This window comes from Chaetodon trifascialis, chromosome 17, assembly GCF_039877785.1.
Source record: "Chaetodon trifascialis isolate fChaTrf1 chromosome 17, fChaTrf1.hap1, whole genome shotgun sequence".
Taxonomy (NCBI): Eukaryota; Metazoa; Chordata; class Actinopteri; order Chaetodontiformes; family Chaetodontidae; genus Chaetodon; species Chaetodon trifascialis.
Genome location: NC_092072.1, coordinates 18,580,847 through 18,602,525, shown reverse-complemented (window position 1 = coordinate 18,602,525; position 21,679 = coordinate 18,580,847). Strand labels below are relative to the sequence as shown.

Genomic DNA, 21,679 nt, shown 5'->3' with positions numbered 1-21,679 from the left:
GCTCTCTCCAGTCCGTCAGCCAGCAGCTGGTGACACCTCTTCTCATATTTTTCAAAATAAAAATCTTACCCGGCAACGTCTCGCTGAACATGTGAGGAACAAGCTGTACACGTCAACCTATCTGTACAATTGTTTAAGCAAATAAAGAAAATCACGAGAAAGATTATGCCATAGTAATAATCTGTGGCTTATTAATCAATACTTAAAATACTTTTTCATGTCCCAAAATGCTCCCCATATATACTTCAGTAGTCTATGTCTCCTATGTGAAGATATTTCATGCTTTTATTTTGAAACCAAAATTGCTAATTACTTGTTATCGGTGGACTTTCGGCAACCTTGATGCAGAAGAGCACAGGTGCGTCGATTAGCAGCTTCCTGTCTTTGGTGGTGGGAAAAAAAAGCTATGTACCGGCCTTATAGGTTGGTGTAGGATACACTGCAGTCGACTGACTATATAACCAGAAAGTTTTCTTTCTTTCTTTTTTTTTTTTTTTTTTTTTTTTACATTGCTATGATGTTTTTGATATAGTGCGTTAAGGACGTTACCAAATGATGCTACTTCCGGTGTCAACACCTGGATCCAAAGCCTGGATAAACACGATAGACAACTGTGATGACGCGATGATACAGTTTAAATGTTAACCGCAGAATAAGTGCAAACATGTCAGTATTACATAGTAGCCTAAATGAGAAAGCCATGTGTTTCTAAGTCAACTCAGGGATAATGTTTTCTGAAGTTTCACCTCCTTCACATCATAGTGTAGTATGCCTTTAGTGCCACCAGGTGGAGAAATGGCGCCATTAAAATAGGGGGAAGCAGGTCTCACACGCTAAAGCAGGCGCTGTGCTTTTATCAAAGTTTAAAAGAAAAAAAGGCTTTATTTTCAGTGCTTTGACAGTCTCTTGGAATACAAAAAAAAAAAGTCAGTTTTGGTGATGACAGTGGTCATAGACATGAGCTTTCCTTCAGTTGTTCATTTAATAATGATCAGTTAATTCATGATGTACAGCAGCCAAATTAATTCAGCTTCATTTTGTAGCTGAAATGTTTATGACTGTTTGTGACAAAATACAACATATTTCTATTCAGTATAAAACTTATACATAAAATCACTTTTTAAATTAAAATTCCCTCAATGGGAATAAGGATCATCCTACAGTAAACCAATCAGAGGCATAAGGAGAAACATTGATTGCATATACTGAGTCTCCAGCTATGACGTAAGAGATGACTTCGCGCAGTCAGAGCCCTTGTTGCGGTGGACCCTTCTAAACGAGGCATGGATGCTGCCTCGATGTGTGAGATTCACCACCCGGGAAGCAATCAGATAGAAAATCTCACAGATGTTGAGCACCACACACACGACGGATGCCCCCACCATGAAGTAGGAGAAAATGGTCTTCTCAGTGGGCCGGGATATGTAGCAGTTCACCAAATTAGGACAGGGCTTGACATCACATTGGACCTTCCTGGGCAGCTTGAAGCTGTCATAGATGTAGTGGAGCAAGTAGAGAAAAGTGATCTCAAAGGCGGTCTTGACGAAGAGGCTCATCAGGTACGTCCACCACAGGCCACCATGCTTTTGACCTGGGTTGTCGTACAGTTGCGTGTCCTCGCCATGCTTGGCTCGGTACTTGCGTTCGCGCTCTTCCCTGTAGGCCACGTGCAGCACCACCATGAAGGAAGGGCAGGTGACGAAGATCAGCTGGAGAGCCCAGAGGCGAATGTGGGAGACGGGAAAGTAGTAATCATAGCAGGTGTTTTTGCAACCCGGCTGGAGGGTGTTGCACTCAAAGTGTCCCTGGTCGTCGCTCCAGACCCGCTCGGCAGCCACCACGAAGATCAACACCCGGAAGACAAAGACTACTGAAAGCCAGATGCGTCCGAAGGCAGTGGAGTACTTGTTGACACCACTGAGAAGACCCTGGAGAAACTTCCAATCCATGGGCTCAGCTCTGATTGGCTTCTTATGACCTTAGAAGTTTGGAAATCTGTCTTTAAATATTGGCGGGGGAAACTTGAACACAACAAAGAGAAAAAGACTTAGTGATGCAATTATCCAGAGAAATACACAGTTTTAAGGAGTGAAAAAATACGAAATATATTTATTAGCTTTGATTTAGCAAAATATTCTGTAATTTGTTCCAAATATTTCACAGCATATCATAGACTGGCATTCTCTTTTCTGGTCAAACCATTTCTTTGACAGCCATGAAACCTCAGTCTCCTCTGCCGTAGCTCACAGTTAAAAGCATTTTACAAAGTTTAGCACTTTGAAGAAGAAGCCTTTAATAATTGATGAAACAGCTGTTCAACACATAAAACTCTGCACAGTGAGTGAACACTTGGCTCAAGCCTACAACACCTATAGGAAATCTTAAGCTGAAGCTCGAAGGTGGACTTCTGTTAAATGTTCTCTCATCCTGCCTCCATATATAGCAGCCCACATTGACATAAGCTCTTAAATTTCATGTTCCTTGACTCCAGAGAGTCTTAAAACTGAATACGACTGAGCCAAAATATACAATTGCAACACCAAGACTAAAATTTATCTTACCAGAGCAAAACAGGTCTTCCACTCAGTCCATCTTGTCCCTTGTCTGGGAAATAGACTATAGCAATGTGTTCAGCAGGCTTTGGGCAACCTCTCTCCTACTGCAGGTCTCTAAAATTGACTGGGTACAAGAATCAACTCTTGGACATAATCTAGAGGTGTGGCCACATTTGGCATCCATCCAGAACTTTCCCTTAAACCTCCATCAACTGCTTGTCAGCATAATTTTTTCTTAGAACTGACTCAGCTAAGCCAAGAACAAAGCCTGTTAGACTCAATTTTACTCAGTTTTATTGTGACGAGGTACCCTCACTAAAACTGGGGAATACAACAAAAAAAAGGCTCAGGAAAACAACAAAAGACACATCAGTGGTTTTACAGAACAAGGAAATTGTCCGCAGAGAGTGACGTTGCAAATGAATTTAGGTGATTTGGCACATTGAATATCAAGTGGGCATTAGTAGACCTCATTTAGGTGTGTTTGCCTACTTGTTCACCACCTTTCTTGACAGGTGACTTGGTATCAGCTTCATTAGGCAGCTGTGATGTGGAGATATGACTGTAGCCTTTGATTAATCAGGATTAAACAGCGTCACCACCTCACATTTGTTTGCACAAGCGCTCTGGAACCATTGGTACACCTGATATGGAGCGCCAATATGTAAAATCAGATAAAACAAGTGTTTTCATGCTCATTTTCTCAGAAAAGAATGTGCTACAGTCACTGCCTTAATTTGTACACTCAGTTTTATGATGCTGTCCTTTACAAATCTATTCTTCTGATGGAATGCAGCATGTGGTTAATTGTCATCGGGTTGGTCTGAAACTTACTGTAGGAGTGGTGATTTTTATCAGCTTTTGTCAATACTGTTCAGTGACGTGTAGATTATTTTGTACCCAAGACATTTTGTTAATTCTGAGAATTTTTGAACATGCTGGAATCCACAATTTAGATCTCTATTGGTTGAATGGACTCTATATGACTGTACACATTTGAGTCTGCCCTGCATGTTGTAGGTTCATCAAAGATACAGAGAATAGTCTAAAACACATTTGACAAAGCCCTTGTTTGAAAGAAATGACCTGAATACCACAAGTAATCAATTTAATATGTAAGATGAAAATGTTCCGACAGAGATAAAAGAGCAGTGTGTGGCTGAACAAATTTCACGGGATGGTTGTGTATTTTTTTAAATCTAATTTTCATATTTTTTTTAAGTTCATGTCATTACTTGTGCTCATACAGAAGTATTCGCCTCAGTGCCAGTTTGTGTTAAAGTACTCACACGCTGCAGCTCTCACATCTCAGAAGAAGTAAAGCAATTTTATTTTGTGGCCATACAGAGAGCAAAATAATCTCACATGACATATAATCATATAAATAGTCAAAATATTGTAAATCGTCTTTAGTGTATAGCAGATCTTTTAAATCACAAGCTTTGGTGAAGAATACAGACGTGTTCAGCTCATCAATGTTAAGAGACAAACAACAACAAATACACAATTTAGATATATATATATATAAAAAATAGATATGAACTTTGTAAACAACTGCTGATTTTTGCAGATAAGTCTGGATCTGGCCAACAGTGCAAACGCTACAGAACCTCCTCACATGTCAAACTCGTTAATGGTAACGTGTTTTTTCAGGAGGTTGCTATGCTACATACGCTGGGGCTGAACTCTGTGTGCAAGCTTCTCCGTTGCCTTTGTCCACCATCTTGGACTTCTCCAGGACAGACCCGTTGCACTCGTTCTCCTTCCCAGTCAGAGGGATTTTGGTCATCATGAAGGAGTTTTCGCTCACTGAGGGGGGTCCTCCTCTGCAACACTCCCAGAACCTCTTCCCACACAAGTATGAGATCTCACAAAGAGCGATGAAGATGCACACAAAGCTGGTCGCCACCATGAAGATGGTGAATATTTTCTTCTCTGTAGGCCTGAGGAACGCATGGTCACAAATGAGACAAATAATGTAAGATGCAGATTTTCAAGATATCACAGGTCTAGTTCAACCACTGAGATTCCAGGATCATTGACAGTTTTGAGCCTTAGAGGTACCCTTACCTGGCAATGTAGCAGTCCACCACATTGGGACAAGGCTCTTCGCTGCATTTCACCAGCGGTGGGAAGAATGTGGCCTCGTAGATGTAGAAGAGCAGGAAAACAAACACAGCATCCACCGTTATCTTAAAGAGCAGACTAAAGAAGTAGGTCCACCAAAGACCCCCTCGCTTCTTCCCTGTGTTATCATACAGAGGGACACAGTTTTCTCCGTGCTTCAGCCGATGTTTGCGCTCGCGATCTTTTCTGTAGGACACATGGAGCGTCACAAGAAAGGACGGACATGTCACAAAGATCAACTGGAGAGCCCAGAGGCGGGTGTAGGAGATGGGAAAGTAGTGGTCGTAGCAGACATTGTGACAACCAGGCTGTCGGGTGTTGCAATCAAAGTCCTTTTGCTCATCACCCCAGACCTTCTCACAGGCCACCAGGAAGACCAAGAGTCTGAAGATGAAAACGATGGCGAGCCAGATGCGGCCGAACGCCGTGGAGTACTTGTTCACGCCGCTGAGGAGGCCCTCAAGAAAGGCCCAGTTCATGGTGTTGCTTCAGATGTTAGGTTGGACCACCGAGAAGTAAAAGAGGCCTCAAATGCCCCAAAAATCCGGCAGGGGCTCTGCTGAACGCTCGGACACAAGCTGATCTGAGAACGTCAGGCAAAAAGGCTCTAGTACTTATTAGTAATGCCTTGTTGGCACAGGTTGAAGGGGAGGGCAGAATACTGAACAGAGCAAACACAGGCTCATTTTTCTGCTACAGTCACTGGTGGAACTGGTCATTGCAAACACTTTGATTAACAGGCAGGAGAGAGACAGAGATATTTCTGGATACTGACAAGAGCCCCATGCTGTTCAGGCTATGTTAAGTACAAGACATTTAAGGAAACTGTTTGACATTGTGGGATTACCCTGACATGCTTTATTGTTGAGAGTGAGACAAAAAGATTCACATAAGTATCATATCTGTCCATTAAATATGAAGCTACATCCAGGATACACAGCTTAGCATAACATAGAGACTGAACACAGGGGAAACTGAACACGGGAAAAACAATTCACCTACCACTCGTAGAGGATTTTTTTTAAATAATTGATATCACCTCCATCTTTACATACTGTAACACAGTAAAAAACAACTGCCTTTAAGAGGTCATCAATAAAGTTGAGCAGTACCATGTATTAGATGCTACTTCATAAAATAAGGGGCAAAGATTCAAAAGTTCAGTGTTACAGCACCTTCAGCTTCCATTTGTCACCCTCACAGTGCTTGTTCTCCACAATGAAGTTTTTTATTTATCACCCAGCTTTGAGGAGGTGATCTGTGGCCTTCATCTCAAAACAGATTATATGCAACTGCATGAGCTAGAAGTGAGCATTCCTTTGGGTTTATGGTTCAGACATTGTCTGTGGCTGTCTGTGTGAACTGGACAAACAAATCTCGCTATATTAGATTACTCAGCAGCTGATTTTCACTCTCTCCAGTAAACAGGCTGTCTGCGAGGTACAATAATGGCAGGATGCAACTGAGGCACCCATGTCTACAGCCTCTGAGAGTCAGAGGCCTGAGGGAACCTCTGGGGCTCTGAGAAACCAATACAAGAAATGTCTCCAAGCTTTGGGGACCGTGAAAACATCTGACTGTATATTATTCAGACAGTGGAAGACTATCACAACTCAAAACTGCATTGAATTTAGAGGCTTCAGTAGATTATTAGTACTTTTTTATTAATGTAAATGCAGGATTTTATTGTTGTAGTTGGTTGTGGTGGAGCTAATCTACAGCTATTTTGTATAGGACAGTAACTTGTGATGATTTTCATTATGGATTTATCTACTGATGTTTTTCTCTTTTAATGAACTGATTGTTTGGTTTGTAAAAATTAAAAAAAAAAAAAAGAGAGAGAGAGAGAGAGAGAGAAATGCCATCACCATTCCCCAGAGCCCAAAGTGACACTTTGCTTGTTGGCAATCCAAACCTCAAAATTATTACAAATAAATTCAACAGAAAAGCACATGTTTATGCATGAAAAATTATTACGAAATAGTTGCAAATGAATAAGCTGTCATTCATTTCAGCTCTACTTGCACATCATGTGTTTTGTGTGTAAAGTCTTAATTTGTAAAGTCATTGGGAACTTAAGCTGACAAACATTTGTAGTGGAGTAAAAAGTGCAATATTTCCTTCTGTTTGGAAGTGGAGTAAAGTACAAGTACCTCAAATTTGTACCTGGGTGAAGTACCTGAGTAAATGTACTTATTTACATTCCACCACTGGTGTGATCAAATGCATTACAAGACATGTCCACTGCATTTTTAGAAAGAACCAGAAAAGTAGGATTCCTGAGCAATGCCATGTGATCAGGTGAAATCCTATGCAGTGTGATTTCACAGAGATGTTCCGGTATTTGTATATATCGTAACCCTTTTTTCTGATAAGCACTATCATTATTGTCATTATCACAATTGTTGTTGTTGTTTAATGCCTTTTCATCACACTTCTTCGGTGCTTCCAAAATGAGAAAGGCAGCCTTTAACTGCAGACAAATGCACTTCTGTGTGGGTGGTGCTGAGTCAAGGCAGACAGATTTATGGGCACATTTTTCGTTAGTTAACCAAAATAAGAGTATAAAATAAAATAGAAAAGAGAGGAGCCGACCGCTAATGCTTTGTACACTAGACATGTGCATGTTGGTATTTTTGTTTAATTTTGCTAAAAACGTAACCTTTACATTTGCTTTGGCGCATAATGGTATTTTAATTTAGCTATGGTATTTTTAGTGGTCACGTTATAACCGGAAATCATAACTATAATTCTTGCTAGCTTTACAGTGATATCGGGTGAAGGGTCATAAATTGAGACAGACTCCCCACATTTGCATACACTATTTCCCCACTGCATAGCTGAAAGACAATATGACCCTGTACCGTTCACCCTCTGCTTGTTAATTCACCGTGTGCTCCGGGCCGAGGAGTTACTTTGTTTATTGTGCTTGGCTGGACCGCCACTTTCTCTCCAGTTTTCACTATCTCCCCTCTCCGTCCAGCCGGCTGCTGCTATCTCTCCACAGCAACGGGAGGTAAGAGAGAGGTGCTCCGCGGTGGGACAATCCGGCGCTAGCAGTCAGCTAACTTAGCTAGCTAGCGAGCTAACTGGTTAGCAACTGGCTGTGTCCCAGTCGACTGACCGAACACACCACATGTTTGTTTGCCGCCGTTTGTGACCGTAAAGGTTTCGTACGTAACAGCCCATCTGAAATACTGTCAATGTGACATCCAATGTACAAGTTTTAGATAAGTTGTTAGCCAAGACAAAACAGACTGTAGTCTCTAGTTGGCCAGACTCAGTAGTAATGTTTCCCGTGTCCTTCAAAATAATACCAAAGGAATACGTGTACATGGTTAATTTTTTTTTAGCAACAGAAAGTTACAAACGTTGAACTGCCGTAATCAGTAACATATTGGTACTAAGTAAAGTGTCTCTTATAATGTGCTAAACTAGGTTAGGCTTGCATCAGAGCTAAATTAATGAGTCACTACATGAAACGTTATCGTTTGAGATACAGTTTTACATACAGTAAAGAACCTGCTTAGAATTTTTAGCCCAGTTTACCAATATCATTTAAGTGCTGCGTGGTGGCTTAAACTGCTAGGCCACCCACTGTAATTAAAAGGTTTAAAAAATCTGGATTCAGGTCAGAGACAGATTGCTATTGTTGGTATTGAAAGCGTGCAGCTTTTTAAAATGCTTTTATTGCGAAGGTTAAATTGCTCTACTTCCGCTCTCTTGTTTGACTCTGCTGTGTAACTTAACACAACAAGGTAGCGAGCAGCTATCGATGGGAGGCTGCTGGTGCTCAGGGGAACCAACCAGAGTTGACGGTGTTAGCCTAGCCTGCTAGGCAGTCATCTGCTGTTGTAGGTTTGCCAGCATGCTAATAAGGGCAGCTTAACCGCAACACACTGCAGCAAGTCTCGTGTCTGACTCCGTAGAGGTCCAGCCGAGCTGAACCTCGCTGAGCCATGCGACAGTGGTGTGTCCCCGCCGCGACCCCTCGCACCGAACCACTCCCGGGGCGCCTGTCTGTGTCACCCCCTCCATCAGGTAAGATCACCTCAGTGACGGGACACGGTTTAACTTACTTTTGAAGCCAAAGCCAGCTTGCTGCTTACTTCCAAATGTTGTGCTTTGGCACAGAAAGTACCCATAATACCAGTGAGGTGTATTTAGCAGACTTTAAGTAATGTCACGTCAGCTCTGATAGGCGCCACTCTGTCCCGTCAACACACAACATTTGAAAACCAGTTTTTTGGAAAAGATAACGAAAGAAAGAAATCAGGCATGTTAACTTTGCCCTGCTTATCAACAAAGATGCGAATGCGACAAGATCGGACTTGATGCATCTTAGAAATCGTCGAGTCTTTCTGGTAAATTCGGCTCACATCCCATTTAACAAGATCAACTTTTTAAAAGCAGCTGGCTGTGCTTGTTTTAGGTCACCACTGTGTATCAATGTATACAATCATAAACTCACACCGATGTGGAGTTGAAGAGAGGGTTCAACAGACAAGTTATGTTGTCACAGATTTCATCTTTTCAAGTTTGCAAGGTCACGTCAGATCGCCAGAAATGAGTTTAGTGTGGTCTTCACACTGTAGTCTTAACGATTAATGATGGATGTTAGGGCAAGGCTCATGACCCTGCACAGGTCAGGCAGCTGTAGGAAGTGAAAAGATGGATGGATGATATGACCAGGCTGAGTGGACCTGATATTAGGTTATGTATGCCAGCCAGGGTGATCTTACTTTAATTCCACCCTGGACAAATGGAGCAAGGTTAGCACCAAGTGTCTGTGCCAAGTGTTTGAAAGGGTGCCAAAATTTTGAATGACCCAAGGGTTCTTCAGAGGAGAATGCAGTCTGGTTTCTTTTTTTTTTCTCCTAAATTCAGTTTTATAAACCGGTCTTGTGTTTACTCAAAGTTATTTAGCATTCGCATAAAATCATGTTAGTCAGATTTGCATTTAAAGTGTTGGAGACAAACGAACCCCATCAAAGGAAGTGTAGTGTTTGAATTCAGCTTTGCATGTCTTTTTTTATTTGGGGTTTCATCTATTAATAATCCTTTCATCGTTTATCAGTTTGTCTGGAGGTTCTGAAAAAGTTGGCGACATATTATCTAAATTTAAGGTTTATCAAAGGGGCTGAGTAGAGATAAATATAGCGTTGTATGTCTTGGTAACACTTTGTCTTGGATGCTGTTTATCTGGTGAGAAATCAACCAAAGCACACAGACCTTTGGTGTATTAATAGGGCTACAGTTGGTTCATGTTCACTTCCAAAGTTGGTTTTGTATTTCATTTAAAATGCCAGTTTCAAATTCACTTTGATAAATGGCACACCCCCGAATTATGTATGCAGATTCCAGGATGGAGTGCTGTGAGGTGGAGCCACGCTACACCATCGAACAGATCGACCTCCTGCAGCGCCTGCGGCTGTCCGGCATGACCAAACCTCAGATCATCCACGCTTTGGAGTCCCTGGAGAGGCTCGACCCGGACCACCGCCCGTCGCACTGTGACTCTCAACCCGCCCCATCAAACAACACCCCCACCACGGCCGCTCCAGCCCCGTCCTCATCTTCATCCTCCTCCTCCTCCTCACTCTCCCTAGCCTCTGCCACCACGCAGACCTCCGGCCTGGACGGCGCCGCTCTATCCCCCAGCAATAGCTACGAGGCCTCGCCCCCGCCCCTCTACCCTCCCAGTGTGGCCGTTCAGCGGTCGTTCAGCTATGACATGATGGGGGAGGAGGAGTGGGACCTGGAGGAGAAGGTTGAGGAGTACATGAGGTGAGCATGGAAGAGGGAGGATGCTGGAGCTTAGTGTTATCAGAGAGCTGAGCGAGGACGAGTTGGAGAGCAAGACCAAAAGAATGGTAGAGACAAAGCGAGACTATTATAACATCAGATAATGACAGCTAGCGTCCCCAGAGGGGCAGGCTTATTCTCCAGAATTTTAGTGGAGTTAATTCAGGTCAGGTGTTCAGGGATGGCTGAAAAAAGAGAAGCACCAGTGAATAAGGTTAGTCAGAGCAAAGGCTGGTCTCTTAACCACCGTGTAATAGTTCTAATGCCAACACGGCTTTTTGTCGCTTTTGCAGGAGAGACAGCAACCTGGTGAAAGAAGAGATCAAAACTTTCCTGAACAATCGCAGGATCTCTCAGGCAATCGTAGGCCAAGTTACAGGTACTGTGCTGCTTTGTCTGTGATGTCCTTACAGAGTTATTACAGCTTAAACAGCGACAAGGATACGTGTCAGGCAGCTATAAATCCTGATTGATTTGAATTAGATTCTTGATGTCATCATTGAGTTCAAACAAGATGCAAAATAGATTTATAGTCCACTAAATTGCTGCGAAGCTGACTGGTTGTGATGAAGGTCAGCATCTGAAAAAAGCAAAGAAAAGTGTGTTGGGGTTCGCAGCTTTATTTGAAAATGTCGCTAACACCTAAAAATACTGAAATGAAAGTGTGACGTACTGACCGTCAGCGCTGGCTGAGTGTCTCGATTCTTCTGTAGGAGCAGAAGTCAAAACAGCACCAGTGAAGCCCATCGTTACCCACAGTGCCATGCAGCCTTATGAACTGAGTGGTGTTCTTCCTCTGATCAGAGTTGGCTGAAGTTTGGTGAAGTGGTGCAGTTGTGGCTGGCTGCTCAGCTTGTTTGTTCTTGCTGAAGTTCAGAGCTCCACCTCACTAAATTAGTCTCTGGGAACACACTGTATTGCGATGAGCCAGAGACTTCACCTCTGTCTTTGCAAAGCTAATTATGAGGTTATTACATTCAGAATGCTCCCAAAAGATGGATGTGCAACAATCAGGTCTTGTCATTTGTAAATCGATTGAGAATCATAGCCAACAGTTTTGATAATTGATAGTAGTTTAAGTCGTCTTTAATCAAGATGCTTTGAAATCTAATCATTCGCTGCCTGCAGCTTCTCAAATGAGATTAACGGCTACTTTTCCTCTTGTTTTTTTAAATATCATTTTAAATGGAAAATCTCAGTGTTTGGACAAAAGAATTTTCAATTTGTTTTCTGGAAAGCTGCACTTCTTTCCCAGACACTTTATAGTCTGAAAAATTCATGGATTAAGCAAAAAAAGCAAGAAAACAATATTAATAAAGGTCACAAGCTGCAGCCCCAGTTATAACACAAATTACTGTACGCCACATTGCGCAACATGCAGCCTTATGTAACATATGATGCTATGTTTAGAACAACAAGCCTTTTATTTAATGACTAAAATATAAAACAGGCTGCAGGCTTATGAAATTCAATAACAGATGAAGAGCAATGTAATAGCTAATAAGTGGGTTGGCATTGATAAGGCAGCCTGTTTCTTGCTAGGCAGAGAGGGGCTTGTGGCTCCACTTCTAAGCTGGAAATGCTGAACTTCTCAGGTAGCAGCATGTTCACACCGGTCAACTTTTTTTTTACCCCCCTCCCTGAAACAGTATTGCACCAAATCACATGTCCATAATTAAAGTATTGATGTTGGAATGGTTTCATTAGCTTAACAGGAGTATTTCAGAGCTGGCTCACAGCCCATCTCAATAACACAGATGCTGTTGGTGCACCGTGAAATAAATCAATGTCTTGAAAGTGTTAAGATAACATGGCTTGCCTCCGGCACACAGGCATCAGCCAGAGTTACATCTCCCAGTGGTTGCTGCAGCAAGGCCTGGAGATGAGCGACTCCAAACGCAGAGCCTTCTACCGCTGGTACCTGCTGGAGAGGAATAACCCAGGTGAGACGCGGGGCAGGTCGAGGGCTGTCGGGGCAGGACACGAAATACGAAGGCTGTGTGTCAGCTGCAGTGCAGAATGCGACTGTTACACAGCAGGGGAGCAGGATTATAGATCATTAGAGCGATGATGGATGTTAAGTACAGGAAGAATAATTATGAGACGGTGCAGATCAGCGCCCCAGGGCTGAATGTCAGGTTAATGAAAATAGATTATAGATTAGATAATGGAGGAGGGAAAGCTTGTGTGAAAAAGAAGATTTCTTGTCTTGAATGTGAAGCACTGCTTGCTAACCCCCTTTCCATCTGTCCTCCTCTTTTCCCCATCCTCCTGCATGGTAAACCCACACACCCCTAATCCCTCACGCTAACTCCATCCTGGTCCTCGAGGGCTGTGAGGTCAAGGAAGGACACGAGACAAATCTATAGTTTCAGAGGAAAGACAAATGATAAAGGTAGTCCTGTCACAGGAGATGCTAATCAATAATATTAAGGCTTCTGGTTTGGAAATGAAACTTTAGTGGGTGAATGCGGTTGGTCTGTACGGGCTAGAGTAACAGCTTGGGATGGTGCTGACCTCTTTATGTCCTAGGATACAGGCTGGTTTTAAACAGCATGTCAAATGAGGAGCTTTCGATGGTCTGTGTCAGACGGCATGCGCTCACGATAAATCATGTCACAAAGTTATCACATCATCAGCTCTATGAAAGCCACCGATGGACCATCTGCTGACCCTGCTGCCCCCCCTTCATCTTAAAGCTTTATTTCTTTTCCCACCCACCCAAGCTTTGCCTGAGCTCCTCTGTAGTTCTCAGCCCTGATGCTGGAGGTACTCTGGTGCTGGTTTTCATTCCCACATGGCTAACAAACAGATTATTAACAGTGATACTAACAAGAACTAATTTCCTCAGTGGCCACAATGCTTTGCTTCTGATATAGGCTCCTATTGACCTGCCCATCATGAATCTGAAAAGTACCAGTGTTAACACTCAAACTAGACTTTTAATTGGCAGATACACTAGAGTTGTTTTCAAATTCATTTTGACGAAAAACTGCCAGGCAGGTCTACAGGAGTGTGTCAGTTAACTCTCAGTTTCCAATTACATTAGCCAAACCTGGTGTCTATAACCTGATCGCTGGCTGTGGCCTGCCTGACCATTGGTTTTGTCCCGACTGAAGGGCTGAGGTGGAGTGAAAGCCAGCACAGCGTGAGTCCCATGCCCAGGGCCAGGGGAGGGGACAGAGACGGCACGGTAGCAGGGGCAAGTGGCAGCCTCCCCAACCCCAACACCAACCTCAACCCCAACCCAGTGTGGAGCAGGCAGAGAGAGCTGCTGATGCACTTGCTGCCGTGGTACACTGCTGCTGCAGCAGCCGCCCAGGCCCAGCCAGGTAACCACGCCCTCCCTGCCCCCCCGGCCTCGGCAGCTTGCCACAGGAGACGCCTGCACCTCGGCTGACCTGCATGCCATTTACCCTGTAGCTACTTTGTCAGCTTGGGATGTATTTCAACAGTCTCGGATGGCAGAGATAAACTGAAGGATTGCACCTCTAATGCTGAACCTTCTTGACTGACGGAGCTGTGTGTGCGTTCAGCTTGATGTGAATGTAGTGTCGGAGTTGTGCTATAACTTCAGAAAAACAGGATGTATCATACAGCAGGGTGTCTGCAGATCTTGAAAAGTCTTATAAGAACTGAATTCATTTTCCTTAAAAAGGTCTAAGAAGGCATTAAAAAGTCTTAAATTTCACAAAGTGAAGCCTTGCTTGCTGTAGGACTGCAGGCTGTCAGGAGACGTTCCAAAATAAAAGCAGGATTGTTGCCACACTGGATTGTGCTGCAGGAAGCTGTTAAATCTTTTTTATGTGGAATTTCAGTCAGCACCATCAGACCTGTAGTAAACACGGTCACTGCTGCTAGCTACAGCAGCTGGGAAGCTCATCATCTCGCAGTGGACGAATGTTGATTTAACCAAAACCTGATCCTAAATGAGTTCATGACTTCCCATTGGTTAAGCCATCCATCCATTCTCTGCCTTTTACAGGGGTACAGGTTGCATTAAGGTTATTAGCTGTATCATGAGGACCTGCTCACTGAATACATGTGATGTCATTGTCGGTCATGTCATCTGTACTGGCTTTCCATCATGCTTTCATACTTGGCATGATCTGGCTATGAGACAGCTATTACATTGTGTTCTATGTGGCCGGGGTGAGGTGGGAATTGCCGCTTGCTCCACATAGTTGCTTCTAACCTCTGTGTTCATTTTACCAGAATGTCTCTTGCAGGCCTTTCTTAGTATTTTTATTATTAATGTCCACTCTTATTAGTGACACAGCCTCCCCTGCCATAGCAAACAGCAGGAAAAATGATAAATGTGTGCAGAATTTTCATAGTTACATGTGCTCTCGTCTTCAGGGGCCACCTTATCAATGCGGTCTTTGGTGAAGGAGGAACCTGATTGGAGGACAGGGATTATGGCTGGAGACAGAGCGGGGTTGGTGGGCGGGCCTCTGAGGCTGCGTAGAGGAAGCAGATTCACCTGGAGGAAGGAGTGCCAATCAATCATGGAGAGGTGAGCAAGTTTTAGTGCTACGCCGGAAGCTGTATCGTCATCCTCACTGAAAAACACAGTCCAGTAAAGCAGATTTACTGTGTCTAAAATGAACTAATACTAAAGTGAAGTTTATTTTCTCAATTCACTGGTTCATCTTTTGGTCGATTAAATGTCAGACAATGATAATAAATTATAATTTTTCCACTGTCACAGCTTTCAAAAGGCCAGTGTGAAAAAATAAACACACAAAGACACAAACATATTCAGCTTACAGTCACATAAGATGACGAAAAGCAGCAAATCCTCACTATTTGAGCTTTAAAAGGATTGCATCTTTGGGCTTCTCGCTGTTATCAATATAGTTGCAGATTAGTTTTCTATTGATAAGTAATTGGGTCGCACTGTATTTGAAGGGGAGTGCATGAGACTGACATGTCAGAACTATGATAGGAGACCCACCATGATGAACATGAGCGAGTCTTTATCAGTGTTTACAACTGCTGTCATTAAGTGTCATGACAGGTGTTCTGTCATCAATTTCCAATGTCCGTCACTAGAAGGGCCTTTACATATATACATATCCCTTTATATGACAGTGTCATATCAGTCATTTGAACCAGCTTGACCTTCGGGTTATAAAAAGCTGATGTAAAGCAGCCGAGCTCTGTAGTAAACCTGTGTTTGATGGCTTCATGTGTCTGAACACGTCAGTAGTGGTGGATTGTTATTCTCATATGATAGGAATGCAGCGTTGCTCGAGGTAATCGTTCATACGAACAAACGTCCTTTGAGCGCTTAGCTGCTGTGACTTCCTTGTGTCAGTGCAGAGCAGCACCACTCACTTCATCATGCTGCTTTTTTATTTGCTGTATTATGTCTGTGCTTCTCTGTAACACATTTGTTCCAGACGGTCTTCTCGGATGCAGAGAAAGAGGAGTAGGCATTCCTCCACAGTCCTACCCGCGGTGTGCAATTGATTTCTCTATTACACGCTTGCTGTAAGTGTAGCGCGTAGTGTGGGCACTCACAGTAATAAGACCACACAGGCCCTCAGACAACACTCACCAGCAGTGCCTCCAGATTACGCAATTCTACTGCAGTGCTGATCCGTATGAGCTAGTTTAAACCCAAGGACGGTACAGCAGAGGTGACGAGTGTGTGTGTGTGTGTGTGTGTGTGTGTGTGTGTGTGTGTGTGTGTGAGATTGTGTGATAGAGTGGACAAGATAGGGCAGCTCAGAGGGAGAGAGGGCTGGAAGAAATTGGCCCCTGTGTGTTTTGTAAAGCAAGATAATGATTCTCTTTCAGCCTTGGGGAGATGTAAAGAAGAAGAAGACGCTAGTGAGGAAAAGGAACTTTACCTGAACGTTTGAATTTCAGTAGTTACCAGAAAATCTTGATATTTAACAGGCGATCTGTTCCTTTCCAGTGAGGACAGCTCCTGACGCTCCTCCACTGTACAAATATCCTCCATGCTCTCCTGCTTCAATACAAAGACGGAGTTGATGGGGGGTAAAATTAGGGTGGAACTAGCACTGCTCCGTCTGTGATGCAGTATTGCTGAAGTGCCTCCAGTAGCGTGGCTCTTTATCTCTTACAGTTTCTTCATGGAGAACCAGTACCCAGATGAAGCCAAGCGAGAGGAGATCGCCAACGCCTGCAACTCTGTCATTCAGAAGCCAGGTAGGGAGAGACTTTTCTGACCACGCGAGGCCTGTCTCAACCGGCTTTCTGCACACTTGATTTGAATCTGTGAAATGACCAATAGGAAACAATAAAAAAGACACACACGTCCCAGTGATGTTTCGCGCACGAAGCTCTTCCTTAGGCTTCTTATTAAAATCCACTTTGTGTGCCGATCTCACAGTTTTTGTAGCTCATCAAATTGTGCAAACTTAGGAACTTTTTTTAGGAAGCGTAGATGAATTCATTCATGGATAAATCAAATCACTGGAGTCTCTTCTATCAGTTTGTTGGTTCAGTAGTTACATTTACTGAAAGTGCCACAGCTGAATTATCTGCTCCATCTTTTTGTGAGTGCTTTATTTGACCTTTTAAAAGCTGCACCTGGGCTTTGTTTAGTGTAAAAGTACATCTCTCGTCCTAAATTATGCACAAGACGTGTCTGTGAAATGAATGTTACGTTTGTTAACGTCAAGACAAACGTGGTCCTTCAGGACAGCTGAGTGTCTCCAGCGTCTCCGCTGGGGTTTTGTTGTATTCTCAGCCTCTATAAATGAGAGATGTTGTGCATTCATCATGCAGGCTGTAAGCTGTCTGAGTTCGAGCGTGTGACGGCATTGAAGGTGTACAACTGGTTTGCCAACCGTCGGAAGGAGATGAAGAGAAGAGCGAATATCGGTGAGCACCTGATGTCTTTGGTGTTGTTGCCGTCCACGTATCTGCAGAACGTCAGCTTCTCATTAGCTTGTCTCATTAGCACCCCAAATGTTTGTCTCCATCTGTGGAAAATGTACATTTTGTATTTCCATCTCTTACCTCTGCTTCCCTGTCTGACACAACCAGAAGCTGCCATTTTGGAAAGCCATGGAATTGAGGTGCCAAGTCCAAGCTGCCACTCCAACGGTGAGGAGGGAGAGATGCAGGAGTTTGCCGATCAGGTGAACCATCGGTTCTCAGAGCAGGTAAGTCAGCTTGGTGCCGCTTCATCAGCTGCTTCAGAACAAACAAAACACAGATGACTTGTCGTTGGACCCGTTGGCCGTGATAATCCCAGTCACACGTTCAGATGGTCTTATCTCAAAAACAAGCCCTGAATCTTTTCCCTGTGTTGCAGCGTTATTGCTTTAAAATCGCTGTTGGGCTCATGTTTCAGAAATGTTACTCACTGCACGAAAAGCACAGGTGTAACAATGATGACTCAGCTCTATTTATCTGGGCCAGTAAGCTGTGCCGGACACAAGCAGGGCCCTGAAAGGCCAACTCGCAGCCATAACACTTCAGCATGTCTCTGTTGACAGTAAGCTGAAAAGTGTCTGCCAGTGTCGTCACGGGCATCCTGTCATGTGGCGTGTTCGCCAAGTCGGAGGTTGGCGATGAGAAGAGCCAGTTTTGTACAAATTGAGAAATCAAAGGGAGTTTCTGGGGCAGCAGCAGAAACATGGGCCATCTCTGGGCTGCTCACAGCAGGAGAGGAGGACATGAACACACTGTGAGGTCACCACCAGCCCTAAAGGAAAAGTCCAACCTTAAATGTGACTCGGTTGTAGAATTTGGGGAAAGGAGGACTTACATACACATGTCTCACATTAAGCCATGTTGTGCTGGCTGCTTGTCTCAGCTACCACAGAAAGGTCAGTGACTTCAGTGAAAGTCAGCGTCACTTGGAAACAAACTGGATGGTGCAGATGATTATGCAGCGTAATGAGGTCAGCCTGGATGTAGATTCCTACGCAGTCAGCCATAACGTCCGCGTTAACCTCCCTCTTGTTGATGCACCGTCCTTTTCCGCAGGAAGAGACTTCTTCCCTCAGGATTGTTGACCAACAAGACCCCTCCTCATTGGCTACCGCAGAGGTTGCAGCCCTGCCGAGCCCCACCCCTCAGGTCCTGGATCAGAAAGAGGAGGATTCAAAAAGGGAGACTGTGGATGAAGAGTGACCAAAGCTGGTGGAGTTTGGATGTGTTTCAATTTTAATCAGATGAAATAGGAAAAGAATAAGTGTGTCCTCCACCTAGGTGGGGCCTTTGGTGGGGCCTATGGCACCCAAAACTCAAAGGGAGAAGGGTGCTGCAGCTCGCTGAGGCGCCTCTGATGGTAAGGAGGCCACTGTATTTATCAACAGTAATCCTGCTTATATTAACGGCAATATACAGTATATATAAATATATATATCAATATATAGTGCATTCCAAGATGGTATTAAAAAGCCTAAAATCCTTAGAGGGAGAATCATGTAAAGGATACCTCGCCCATTTTAAGCTACACCTTTTCTTTTTCTTTGCTACATGCCTTCTTTTAGCCTTTTCAAAGAGTGGTTGTGTGATGGACTGTGGTGACATGGACATGCTGAGCCTGCAGGTCAGGTGTGTTTGGGTGGGTGGGGGTGGGGGGGGTAAATACGCCATCAAGGATCTAGTTTATGGTGATGCGAAAGCCCTCTGCTTGCTTGAATGTCTTGGACTCCATCTGGTTCGCAAGACTCTAACCTCAATCAGTCGACTGATTCAGGCGGTCGATCAGTCAACGAGTGCTGTTGCTATCAAATCCGTAAAGCCCTGAGGGACAACTGGAATCTCAGGTAATCCTAAAAAATGTTGGATAAAGACAGTGAAGAGTTGTCTTAACGCGTGCTCCATTTTCCTCATCAAGATTTTCTTCATCTTAACTGTGTTTAACCAAAACAGGATGTGTTATTTATACCTTTTTATATTAGCAAAACAAGCCTAGGACAGTTTGTCACAGTATCTCTGTCATCTGTCGTCTTTGTTATACTGAATGCTGCTGTTTGGTCATTTTTGTAGTTTCTCCTCATTTCAAAGCCTGTCTCAATCCTCAACTCAGCCAGTGAAGCTAGACTAGTTCCACAAGTCTACTCAGATGTTTTTTTTTTGTTTTTCTTTACGTTTGAAAGAACGCTAAAACCAATGTGATCAAAGAATCCGAATGTGTCGTTCTACATGCTACAAGCACCTTCTGTCCTATCGGAATAAGCTAAAGCTAAAGCTTAAGCTCGTGTGAGTTTGTATGACTGCAAAGCTGCACTTCAAAGTGGATCTCACTCTAACTGAAAGATGGGAGTAGCAGACTGTACCTGCGTTAGACATGTACATAACCCAGAGAATATACACGTCTGTGGGTGCTTTCCTTCAAACTACATTAGCACTATATAGAAACTGTTACTTGTCAAACTTGAAATATGAATAGCTGACTTAAACTCTTCATTACTTAGTCCCCTATATTTACTGGCCCAAGGCCTTGGGAGTTATTCCCAAAATGTTCATGAAATGGACAAAGATGCTTGTTCTCAAACGGCCCTCAACGGGGCGCCACCATGTTACCTCCAAATGCCAAAGCTATGCCAAGGTAGAGATGAGCCAGAGTGAACTGTGCTCACCGGAACAGGACATCAAACACTCACCACACTATAGATATACAGTACATAGATGTTTATTTGCTCAGTACAACACTAGCCAACTCTAGCTTACCTCAGAATAACTCTGTGTCATGAATTTGTTGCAGGCTAACTGTCAGAGTGCTGACAGCAGCCGTTACTGTGACTGTTTATGATATGGACAGTGTTATGTAGCATTTATGACGGTGGGGTTTGCCCTGTATTGTTGACCTATACTCACCTCAGACAGTTCTCTCGTCCGGCTTTGGACAGGAACCCCAAAGCTGCACGCTTTTTCTGATAATTATGCTCCTCTCTATCTGCTTTTATCTGATGACGAGAAAACAATAATAAAATTGTAAACAACGGCCGTGACGTGTCTGGATTTATTTACAGCTGGTGTCGCGATGGTGAAACTTGATAGAAACAAATTCCTGAAACAAGCCTGGTCACATTTGAAAGAGGTTAGTGTGCAGTGATAGCTGCAGTGTTTTCTAATGCATTCAGTGCTGATCTCAGGAGCATTGCTCATGTTGTGTGATCGTATTTGGCGGAGCAGAAGCTCAGGGTCACTGTAGATGAGGTAGCTCAACATCAGGGTGAGAAACTAACTACAAGGTAGGACAGAGCCTTAGCTGCTAATGCTATATGAGCACAACTCCCTGTGCTCCATATACTGACTGAATTACAGGGCAAAAATAGGAACAACTCATACAACATTTTAAAGATCAACATCCAAGAAATTTGCCTTAAAATTTCTACATTTTTAGTTGCAGTAGTTCACTTAAACATGAGATGGCAGCATCGTCATTCTGCTGAGGCAAGAATACAAGCGAAGCAACCTAAAATCTGTTCAGTCACCGCCGAGGCCGTGGCCTCGGCTCGTTCAGACCAGGACTGTGTCAAACGTGTGTACACACACTGCTGCGGGATTCAGGCCGGCGGTCCAGGCTGAATGTGGAGCAGATGCTGAGCTAAAGGTATGTGTGAAAGGTCATGACAGCATAACAGCAAATACAGAAGAATGTCAAACAGCATTTTTGAACATTCAGCCCTGAATCTATTCCCTGCCAGCCTGAATTTAAAACAAGCCACATTTGACATTTTTGTCAACACCTGCATGTTCTCTGTGATTCTTCAAGGTTACATAAGAAAGTTGTTCCATATTGAAATTGAAGTCTGCACCTGTGGAGCCCAGTGCTGCTACAAGATCCACTCCAGTCACCATGTGTTAACACACGGACTTGAACATTATATCTATGTAATATTACGGTGTTCATTATAGCATTATGGCATATAGTAGTACATGTAGTTCTTGTGGGCTGTGCCTGGCAGAGCCCCATGGGTCGAGGCCCGGGCATCAGTCAGTTTATTTTATTTTATATTAGATTATGTTAAATTGTATTGTATAATTATTTCATATTATGTTAGATTATGTTTTATTATTGTGGTATAACAGCATTATATCATGTTATAGGATGGCATATAAAAATACACAATCTTATACAACATTGTATTGCATTAGGTCATATATTTTACATATTACATTTATTTTACATATAATATTACCATTTCATATTAAGTTATATCAGATTATATTTTGGGCACTAGACACTGAGG

The 21,679-nt window shown here is 43.3% G+C and overlaps 3 protein-coding genes across 7 annotated transcripts; 1 reads left to right on the top strand and 2 right to left on the bottom strand.

Moving 5' to 3' along the window:
• Positions 1-1,217: 1,217 nt before the first annotated feature.
• LOC139346167 (gap junction beta-3 protein-like) lies at positions 1,218-1,949 on the bottom strand. The gene has a single exon (XM_070985114.1). The coding sequence runs from the start codon at positions 1,947-1,949 to the stop codon at positions 1,218-1,220; it is 732 nt and encodes a 243-aa protein (XP_070841215.1).
• Positions 1,950-4,215: 2,266 nt separating this feature from the next.
• LOC139346159 (gap junction beta-3 protein-like) lies at positions 4,216-5,161 on the bottom strand. The gene is made up of 2 exons (XM_070985091.1): positions 4,626-5,161; positions 4,216-4,498 (listed from the first exon to the last, which is right to left on the bottom strand). The coding sequence occupies exons 1-2, from the start codon at positions 5,159-5,161 to the stop codon at positions 4,216-4,218; spliced, it is 819 nt and encodes a 272-aa protein (XP_070841192.1).
• A 2,337-nt stretch (positions 5,162-7,498) lies between these two features.
• Positions 7,499-20,427, top strand: LOC139346302 (homeobox-containing protein 1). Of its 5 annotated transcripts, none has more exons than XM_070985314.1 (11): positions 7,567-7,698; positions 8,612-8,723; positions 10,040-10,469; positions 10,781-10,866; positions 12,320-12,430; positions 13,607-13,819; positions 14,847-15,003; positions 16,585-16,667; positions 17,250-17,345; positions 17,514-17,629; positions 18,459-20,427. In XM_070985314.1, the coding sequence occupies exons 2-11, from the start codon at positions 8,642-8,644 to the stop codon at positions 18,603-18,605; spliced, it is 1,521 nt and encodes a 506-aa protein (XP_070841415.1). In that variant the 5' UTR covers positions 7,567-7,698; positions 8,612-8,641; the 3' UTR covers positions 18,606-20,427. The 5 variants fall into 5 exon arrangements, with proteins under 5 accessions (XP_070841416.1, XP_070841415.1, XP_070841412.1 ...); XM_070985311.1 differs by having other exon boundaries at positions 17,511-17,629; XM_070985315.1 differs by lacking the exon at positions 13,607-13,819 and having other exon boundaries at positions 7,499-7,698; positions 17,511-17,629.
• Positions 20,428-21,679: the final 1,252 nt, after the last annotated feature.